The sequence below is a fragment of the Notothenia rossii genome (assembly GCF_949606895.1).
Source record: "Notothenia rossii genome assembly, chromosome: 3".
Taxonomy (NCBI): Eukaryota; Metazoa; Chordata; class Actinopteri; order Perciformes; family Nototheniidae; genus Notothenia; species Notothenia rossii.
Window position 1 is genome coordinate 56,032,258 of NC_136901.1, and position 10,762 is coordinate 56,043,019.

At 44.6% G+C, this 10,762-nt stretch overlaps 1 protein-coding gene across 2 annotated transcripts in view; it reads right to left on the minus strand.

Annotated features, from left to right (window-relative positions):
* Positions 1-5,570, minus strand: part of LOC307033623 (uncharacterized protein) — a 43,326-nt gene extending 37,756 nt beyond the window's left edge. For both annotated transcript variants that reach the window (XM_079672159.1, XM_079672158.1), the window contains exons 1-5: positions 5,216-5,570; positions 4,693-4,870; positions 2,902-3,427; positions 2,241-2,305; positions 1,904-1,946 (exon numbers count right to left, since the gene is read on the minus strand). In XM_079672159.1, coding sequence (XP_079528285.1) covers positions 2,922-3,427; positions 4,693-4,870; positions 5,216-5,428 — 897 coding nt within the window. In that variant the 5' untranslated portion in view covers positions 5,429-5,570 and the 3' untranslated portion in view covers positions 1,904-1,946; positions 2,241-2,305; positions 2,902-2,921. The remainder of the gene's footprint in view (positions 1-1,903; positions 1,947-2,240; positions 2,306-2,901; positions 3,428-4,692; positions 4,871-5,215) is intronic.
* Between the last annotated feature and the right edge of the window lie 5,192 nt (positions 5,571-10,762).

The window sequence follows — 10,762 nt, forward strand, 5'->3', positions numbered from 1 at the left end:
AATCACACAAATTCTGTTTTATATTTAATAATTATCTGTTCCTCATTTATTGGATGTTCAATACCTGACAAGGTCAGAGATGAAAAAGGTCAGAGATTAAAAACTTGGGTCGCAGGTTCCTCAACAGTGCATTACAAGACATCTATCGATATGTATGTACCTCCACCATTAAACTGTCATATTCTGCACATTTCTTATGCTATCTAGATACATCTTATAAGAGTATAATACATATGTATAATATCAGTTAAAATAAGTGCTTCAACTTAGTTAACATTACAGGAAAGTTGATTGTCAAGTTCCAAAACAAACTATGCAATATATTAGACGTTAAGTACTTTGCCAGACTCAATATTTGTCTGTAGATAGATACCCCCAAAGCTTTTTCCTATTTAAAAGAAGACCTTAACTTAAAGTATTCTTTAATGTTTAAATGAAGCCTATTTAGTTTGTCTGTTTTGCACATCCTCCTATTAATATCTTTGGACGTCCTGCACTAAACTGTTTTATTGTAGAGATCACAACAGTATCCCCTTAATATTTTCATCTATATTTCTATGATTGACCTTCTACTTTCCCCCTATGTATGTACTCTTAATATTTTTATGTTTCATCAAATATAACATAATTCAACAAAAAAATTCAATAACGTGCTTTAACCACGAGGCGGTACGGGTTAAAAAAAACTCAACTTTAAAGTGTTAACAAGACAAATTATACTGCTGTTTCCAGTTTAGTTTATGATGGATGTATTTTGTTATCGACACATATATTGTTTTGATATTTGTGACACCAATCTTCGGAAAAAGTGTGTTTGGTATCTGAAATAAATTAGGGTTATGCAGGTAGCTGAGAGTGGACCGGCTCCGCTTCCACGGCAACGGTGTCTGAGGATCATGGGTAATCTAGCCATTGAATAATTGAAGACAAGTGAAGTATTTGGTATTCCACTGTATGGATGCAGCGATTAACCAATGTAGCTTTTAACAGTTCAGCTACACTGAGTGTTTTTGTTCTCACTCTCTAAACAACTACATTATGGTACGTTAAGGTTCCTTACAGCAATTGTTGCTCATTGAAAAATATGGAAAACGGGTTAATCGTGTTAACAAAGGTAAATAGGCACAGCAGCTGAAAATGCCAAAATCTTGTGGAAAAATCCTATAAAACCTCTAATTATAAGTACACATTCATCCATCCTTAGTGTCATAATTGTAAAACCCTGACAAAGGTGATGTTTCCTCAGACTATTATCATAACATCAAAATGTAAAATCATTGCATCCCTAGAGCCTTACAGCAGAACATTTCAAGTGAATAATAACTCCTCCAACAGGCACATTGTATTCCAAGATAAGGGATCAAATACCATTTGATAGATAACAAACATTCTATAGATCCCCTTGGGGAAATGATATCATGATGCGTTTGTTACGTTACAATTTGATCTGCCCAATAATAGGGTACTGATATATTACCCTTTGTTGTAGTTTACGGTTTCACCACTTGATTGTCACTGTTGTTAATTTGCACTATCTGTAGATGGATGTCTAATCATAATTCTTTCTCCTAGTTCCTTTACATTTCTGTTGTTGTTTGGTGATTATTTACTAATACTTTAGTAAGTGTAGACTTAACGCCAGAGTAGCTAACGTGAACCTGGTGTCTCTGTGGTGTAATCAAATATTGACACAGCTTTAATTAAATAAACTACCTAGTTTCAATTTATCGTTTAGTGTGGACTTTGCACATTTAAAATAACTTGTGTATAGCTGGTGCTACAGACAGCAGAACTTTTTGCATTTTTCTTTAACAAATGCCACCGAAGATAATGGCGTGCCAACAATTACCACAAATGTTAACAGCACACATAGATGTAATTGTACAAAAGACAATTAACATACCAAATGGTGCAGGGCTCCAAGTCATAAAGGTGCTCCGTCCCCCCTGTGGCAGACAGACAAAGACATTGTACATCTGTATGCTCTTTGAACTTTGTACTTTCACAAGTAGGCTACTTATGATATATGTATTGTTCAAATAGTTTGCATATATTTAAAAATATAGTCGTGAAAAAAGAAGTCTGACCGACTAGAGGGATTTACAGGATGTTTACACAAATAGCTTAATATTGTGAATTGGACAACAGCATTCCTTCAAGGTAAGATAAAGTAATTGCTATACACATTCAGAAAAGTTCTCCAACAGCAAAAACTGTCATCCAGGTAATCATTATCCTACCTTTCGGTTCCTTGTCTTTAATATTTTGGGGACAGGGAACACCTCGAGATGGTTGTGAGAATAATCTGTAATTGTATGGAATACATTATTAACAGGTAAAGTACGTTTTGTATAGGGCTCAACTCAGAATGCACAAACATTTCCACTGTGTGACATAAGCACATTTAGTGTTTCCTACTGAGAAATCACAGAAGTTTCAGTCTACACATGGTTTTATTCAAAATCTTAGCTTCTCTGCCATTCCTTCGGAATGTTGCTGTGTCTGCTAATGGACTGATTACATCTTACATTGCTTGCTACTGAGTGGATATGTTTTAGTCTTATATTCATTACACTGGGACTTGGGCTCTCTAGCACTATATTACATTAAGCAAGGATGTGCAAGCTTTCCATTCAATTATAAAGTATAGAAAGGTTTTAATGAATGTGACTTCAGCTTATCAGACAACATACATACAGGTTACTCTGTTGTGTCTTTGATTCAACTCCAAAATGTGCATGTGTGCAAATCATAAATATAGCATCCATGCATACCATTTGAAGGTAAATATGAGTCCGGCCTTTAATAAATCAATGTTTGGAATGTCTACAAAAATCGCAACATTAACTTACTGATGCTTATGTGGCATCTAAATGTGAGTAGAATATAAGCTAAACATACCTTTCATTGTTTTGGTTCTTTTACGTGGCTGCCGCATTGGTGGGATTTGGTGGGATGGTTCCAGCATAATTTGAACCTGGTTTGGTGGTGGGTGGGTGCTGGGAGCCTGATTTGGTGGTGGGTGGGTGCTGGGAGCCTGGTGTGGTGGTGGGTGGGTGCTGGGAGCCTGGTTTGGTGGTGGGTGGGTGGGTGCTGGGAGCCTGGTGTGGTGGTGGGTGGGTGCTGGGAGCCTGGTTTGGTGGTGGGTGGGTGTTGGGAGCCTGGTTTGGTGGTGGGTGGGTGCTGGGAGCCTGGTTTGGTGGTGGGTGGGTGCTTGGAGCCTGGTGTGGTGGTGGGTGGGTGCTTGGAGCCTGGTGTGGTGGTGGATCTGCTGTTTCCTGTGGTTGCTGTCTATGGGTGATGGGTGATGGATCACATGGCACCAAATTTAAGATGTAGCTTCCATTGGGCAGTTGGTTAGGTGGGTCTTGGGGTGGTGTTGGTGTGTCAGGGTTCTCCTCTTGGTCTGGGTTGAGTCTTGTCCAACCTACAAAGGGTTTGTAGTACAAATATGTTTAAAAGCCCACATATTTATTTATTTATTTATTATGTATAATACCATAATGTTGCATTGGTTAGTTATCTGTTTATATATAATATATGTATACATATCCACATCTGTTTATACAAAATTTTCATTCATGCCTCCCCATATTAGTATTTCATTTTACTTTCTGTCTTATCTTATTCTATTTTATAAGTATATATTTGACTTATTCCTGCATGTTAGTTTTGCACCTACGTTGTTGGACTAGTTTCTTCTTGCACTATTTTATTTCTTCTTGTACTATTTGTATGCTGTATTGTTGGAGGAGCCTGGGAGTTAAGATTGTCTACGCTGTAGCGGCGCATATGACAATAACACCTTTGAACATTGAATGTTTGAAAACAGGAACATGGAATACACACACATACATTATAAAATATGAAATTAGGCCAATGTGCAAAACATGCAAAAAAAGGCAACCCTAATCAAGCTAAACTGTAAAAAAAAGATTGATTGAGTATGATGTCACCCACAGGTATCTGCTTGGCATCAGGGCAGAGGAGCCAGAGAAGCTGAGGGTTGTCCACAGAGCCACTGCTCAGCGCAATTTATTTGAATAAGAAACACATTTTTTTTCTGACTGTGTGACTGTGACTCTGATTGTGGTGGAGGATGTCCCAGAACACTTGTCTCCTCTTAATTCTTACATGCAGGGGGTCCTAGCAGTGCCAGTGGTCCACCATGCAGCATTATGAGTATCATACAGTAATTAAATGTTTACAGCAATCAAACTGATCGCTTCAATATTTGCAAAAGTCAATGGTAACCCCCACACTGGGTTATCATTGGAAAATGGAAGTTTGATAAGTGAACAAAATGTATTTATTTAAGTTTCGGCCTGCAATATAATTAGGACTCATAGGCTTTATTATATGTATAATGATGCTTATAGCATGTATTTCTACAATCTAGCTTCAATTCACCACCTCACCATCTGCATAGACAATTTCCCCTGTCATCATAATCTTCTGTCAATTAAAAAAAATACATAGATTACAACTTTTGCATGGGAAGTGGCATACACCTCTTTCAAGCCCTGTTTTGTGCATACATAACAGTTATAAATGAGACCCCAGCTCTTTAAAATTACTCTCTTTGTTGCTTTGAAATAAAAAGGACAAATCAACACCACACATTGTATCACAGATAGTCAATATATGCATGAGTGACTCGTGCAGATGGTTATTAAATAAATGCAATATCACCTGCAACCATCAGCTTGAAAATGGCCTCCACATTTTCGAGGCATATCTTGGCTGATGGGCTAAGCTGGGCATGCATGGGCATCAAAACCTTCATTTTAGATGTCCGTGGCACCCTCTTGGTAGGGGGATACGCCAGCAGCAGCAGGGGCTTCAAGCCAAGGGCATGCAACTTCTCCAGCTGGGAAAATAATTGTTGAGAGGTAGAGAGATCAATTAGATAAATAAACAAAACTGTTGTTTATATTTGAATGTATGCTAATATCCTGGCATCATAATAAAAACAATGATTTGTTCATAATGTTTTGTTGGATACATTTGGGATTTTTAACTTATGAGACACTTTCTAAACTTCCTACACATAATAGTTAATTCTGTTTTCATTAATCATGAATTATATTCTCATTAATGATACAATTAATACTGTGGATGTGAAGCAATACCAGTTCACTTATAATACTCTGTCAAAGTAATAAAACTACTTTTCACACTTTTGGTGAATGAGATAATTCTGTAAACTACATACCAGAAGGGCGGCGTCATCAAGAACGTGGGACTTGATTCTGTTTTTACTCATGGATGACAACCATTGCTTCTGCTGGCTTTGGAATTTGTCCATTTTCTTTTTGAGTCTCACATTGTTTGGCTGTGGATGTTCAAATCGTGGGCAGATTTTATTTCCACAGTAAATATTTTCTCTACAGTTTGGGCAGGTCTTTTTTTGTGACCCTCCAGCCATTTGTAGGAGTGAAAGAGTAATTACAAGAGAAAGTGAGAGAGTGATTGAAAGAGAAAGTGGGAGAGAGTGATAGAAAGAGAGACAGTGAGAGAAAGAGTGGCTCTTAAAAGTGCCGTTGGTTTTATATGTGTGTGTGTGTGTGTGTGGATATGTGTGTGTTGGTGATATGAGCGTTGTAATGAAGCTGTAAAACAGGAAAAATAAATAGGATTATTTAGAATAACAGTAACATCTGTGCAATACTCTATGTAATAATAATTAATCTGTGCATTACTCTATATGCAATAATAATTCATCTGAGCATTACTCTGGCACACATTATGCATTTATACTGTGCATATATATCAGTGTTTCCCCTACCATTGTCTTGGAGGGGCGCTGCGCCCCGACAACGGAGCCCCGTGCTCCCCCTGAAATTCAAGGTGTTTAAAAATACTTTTTTATAAAAAAAATAAAAATTATATATATTGCACCAAATTGCAACTAATCTATATCTCCTGTCACTTTTCACATTGAACATGTGTTCTTTTATTAAATAAATTAAATGCTTTCATTTTAAGTTGTGAGTTTAGTGTTTTTGACCCTAAGAAACACTGATGCATTAATCAATAACAATAATCCACAGCTCCTCTCTCCCCTCAGCCAGCACCCCCCCAAAGCAGTAAACCTAGGGGAAACACTGCATATTGTTATATTATGCACATATTTTTACATACTTGTTTTTCTTATATCTTCTACTATATATTTTAATTCTACAATGTAACAATCCCAATTTCCCCCGGAGATCAATTAAGTATTTCTGATTCAGAGTGGGACATTGGGTGGTCCCCACTGGCCAGTCAAATCCTCTGGAAAAACTCCAGTTCCACATTTTTGTTCCACTCCATCGCCGATTCGCTTTAGCCACTATTAAAACTCTGTGTTGAACACTGTCTTTACAACACATGTGCAAATACATGCATTTAAACATATTTTTCTAGCACGCACCTCCACTATCCAACTGTGCCGGGGACAGCTAATGTCATGTAGCTGTATAAACTATAAATGCTATCCAGCTAAAAACTTTGACCGGAAGGCTGGAGGCCGCTAGTAGCTGGTAGCTGGACGTGGCTGCTACAGTAGGTTGTGCGTAGCCTATTGTAAAAGCTAAACACACTACAAAACTCCACCTTATATCCAGGAATGAAACGCTATAGAGACTGTGCTACAGTGGAATAAATAAAAGCAATATTATTTAGTGTTTTAAAAAAATAAACTCCCCTTGATTTTAGATACTTACTGTAGTCCGTTGTCAGATGAAATTAATGAAAGTGAGGTGATTGTGGGTACGTCACGTTGCCGTCAAGCGCGACGTAACGTTGCCGTGGTAACTACGGAATCTTCTTCTGGTTTATTGTTGTTATAATAAAAATGATTATTATTACTATTAAACAAATTTTTTTTAAAATACAGTCAGTATCCATCGTCATTCCGATGTGGGGGGAGTGGTTTTCACCATCAATATCATCATTATATATTTTTTAAATGACTAATATTGGCCTACAATACCCCTTTATTGATCAAATAGGACTATAATTGTCTTTTAAATAACGTAAACTAAAGGGAACAATCTATTTGACACTGCTGAAGCTCTGGCCTTCCTTAAAAAATAACTAATTTAATAAAAATCACAGTTGTATTACACACAATGCACTGTTTTTTGAGAACACGAATTTGGTAAATAATGCACCATACATTCTGACGAACATTTTTTTTTTATTATGAATACAAATAAAATAAAACAAGCCTCCCGTGAGTTACTACAAGCTATAAAGTAGATTTTAAAAACGTTTTATAGAATAAAAAGCTCACTGCAGGACGTTGTAGAAATGCGTGTGTGCACCACGACAAAGGAGCCTCATTCACTTTACATTGGCGTTGTTTGCGTGGTGCCGACACGTAAATGTAACAAATGTCGTGACTCCACCACGCAATGCGGTGTTAACCCTCACGTTGTCCTCCGATCCCCTGCGCGCCCCGTGTCCTCCCCTCCGCCGGGTCAAACTGCGAAACCGCACCGCGCTCACGGATCGCCGCGCGAGGGGCAACCCGGGGCGCACGCGGGGCAGTAGGCGAGCGCGCAGCTTTTGCAGACGTATCTGCCGCATCCGCAGCACGCCGCGTGCGTCTTACGGTCCTTTTTGGACGGGCAGATCTGACACCTCTTCCTCTTGCTCGCCTCGGCACGGGGCAGAGAGGAGGAGGAGGAGGAGGAGGAGGATGACGACGGGGGGTCCGTGCGCGCGGAGGCGGCGGGGGGGACCTCGCGGCCCGCGTCACCGGTACCGTCGTCACCGCCGCCACCGCCGCCGCCGCCACTACCACCACCGTCGTCGTCGTCGCCACAGCGGGCCCGTCGGCGCTCTCCTTCCGCGCGGACGGCCTTCACGACCGCGGCCGAGGCGGCGGTGCGAGGGAGACGCTTCCTCCTCTCGATGAACGGAGCCACCAGCGCTTTGCCCAGCCGTTCCAGGAACACCCTTCTCTTGTTGCGCTTGCCGGGCATCCACCCGGGGTTGAGCTCTCGCCACAAGACAAAGGCGTTGTAGCAGGACACGTCCAGGATGTTGTGGAAGACCACCAGGGGCCAGCACGCGGTCATCCTCCTGCAGCTGTAGGCGCCGATCACCTTGTCCAGGTTGTCCACGCCTCCCTTGTTGCGGTTGTAGTCGAGGACTACCCCCTGGTTCTTTTCCGGCGGGCACCCGGCGCTGGCCTTGCCGGTGTACACCTGCATGTTCCACGCGTAGCTGGACCTGGCGTCGCAGGCCACCCAGGACTTGATTCCGTATTTGGCGGGCTTGCTGGGCATGTACTGCTTGAAGCCGCAGCGGCCTAGAAAAAAAAGCGGAGATGGGGAGAATGTGAAAAAATGTGGACGGATAGATGGATGGATGGATGGATGGATGGATAGCTGGATGGATGGATAGCTGGATAGACGGACGGATAGACGGACGGATAGACACACGGATAGACACACGGACAGATACACGGATAGATACACGGATGTACGGAGGGAGGGAGGGAGGGAGGGAGGGAGGGAGGGAGGGACGGACGGACGCGTCACCTACATACCTACCTACCTACCTACCTACCTACCTACCTACCTACCTACCTCTGAACGGAACCAGTTGCTCGTCCACCGTGACCTCGGGCCCGGGCTCGTAGAGGTACGGGAGCCGCTCCGTCCACATGTCCCAGACCCGGCGCACGGCCGCGAGTTTGTCCGCGGCGGGCCTCTCGGCTCTGGTGGCGCGGTCGTCGAACCTCAGCATCCGGGAGAACACGTGAAAGAGTTTGAGGGGCATGGTGGCGCGGAAAACGGCCCTGCCGCTCTCCGCGTCCCACAGGCTAGCCGCGGCCTCGCCCCGGGACTTGTACACGCCGCCAAGATCAACAGCCCCGTGTACGCGCGCAGGTCCGTCTCGTCCATCCCGGCCCACGCGTCTCCGTATCTCCGCGCGCCCTCCAGGTTCGTCATGTCGAGGACCACTCGCTCGATGGCCGGGGTGACGAACAAGCGGAACGCGGACTCGATGTCTCGTGCGTGGGCCGCGGCGTGCGCGGTGGGGCCCCCGGAGGAGGAGGAGGTGGAGGAGGAGGAGGAGGAGCAGACCGCCGCGGCATCGTTCCCTGCGTAGGGCAAAGATGACCAAGTCAGCTGTCCGTTCTTTGAGAGAAAAGTCTCTCTCGCTGGAACGGGGGCGGCTGCTGCTGCTGCTGCTGCTGCTGCTGCTGCTGCTGCTGCTGCGGCTGCTGCGGCTCGCTGTTCGTCCCGTACTTGTTCTCGATCTCCTCCTCGGTTGTGTCGTTGTTCTTCTCCTCGGCCTCCTTCTTCTTCTTCTTCTTCTTCTTCTTCTTCTTCTTCTTCTTCTTCTTCTTCTTCTTCTTCGGTGGTGGATGTGTGTTTGAAGAGGGAATTTCAACCTTAACTCTTTTGTTTCTGTTTCAATCGTTTCTTTAACTGTATGATCTTTCGTTGGGATTTTTGTACCCTTTGCAAGTACGGTTAATTTGTTAATTTAGTGTTTTTCCGTGCCTCGTGGCGGGGATGGCGTCCTCCGGGGCGCCGCCGGTGTCTCTGAGACACGGAGTGCGGCTGGTGGCTCAGGCCGCAAGCACAGTGGAGCAGGTGCTGCTGGCTGTGGGGGATCAGGTCGGTCATGTAAATATCTCCTATGCTTCCCGCATGAACAAAGCGGTCGTGGTCTTTTTGAAAGACCAGAAATATGTGACGGAACTTATCGAGAGCGGATTAATGCTAAACGAGGAATACATTCAAGTTTCACCGCTGGCGACACCGTCCACGCGGATCACTGTTTCTGGCGTTCCTCCGTTCATCCCGAATGAGGCGCTGGAACGGGAGCTGAAGCGTTTTGGTAAGTTTGCCAGTAGTCTCCGCACTGTTGCTCTGGGGTGTAAGGATGAAAAGTTAAAACATGTCCATTCTCTGCGGAGACAGGTTTTCATGTTTCTGAATTGTCCCACTCAGACACCAGATGTGTCCTTCCGGGTGAGGCACGAAGAGGGTTTTTATATGGTTTATGCGAGCTCAGGGAGCGTAAAGTGTTTTGAGTGCGGGGAGTCGGGTCACAAACGTGTTGCATGTCCACAGAGACGGCACGCCGCTCCGCCGGGTGCGGCTGGGCCCGGGGCCGCCGAGCCGGGGGCCGCCGAGCCGGGGGCCGCCGAGCCGGGGGCGGCCGGGGCCGCTGGGGCGGCCGGGCCGGGAGCCGCTGGGGCAGCCGAGCCGGGGGCCGCTGGGGCGGCCCCGGCCACCCGCTGTGGCGGCCGAGCCCGGGGCGGCCTGGTCCGCGGCAGCGGGACCCGGTGTCGCGGGGGCTGCTGCTGCACCCGCCGGGGCCCCGGTGGCTGCGGAGGAAGTAGGGATGAATATCGTGAGAGATGAAACAGGGACTGTAGAGAGTGTGGTGAGTGTGAGAGGAAAAAATGTGGAAACAGGTAAACGGGTGAGAGATGATGTAGCAGGACAGGTGAGGACTGGTGCTGTGGGACAGGTAGAGGCTGTTGGCACACAGAAGGAGCTGCTGTCTGGCTCTGGGTGGAAAAATGAGCTTCAACAGGCTGCAGACAATAATGAGGTGACAGAGATGGACACAGACGGTGAGGGGGATTCTGACTGTGGTTCAGTTGCAGATAGTCTCTCTCAGAACGCAGAGATATATTCTTTGGAAGAGATTAATGTCTTTTTAGACGAGTCTTTTGGCAAGTCAGCGGAAGTGAGAGATTTTTTCCCTGACATTGACAAGTTTCTTCATACAGTGAGAACTCTTC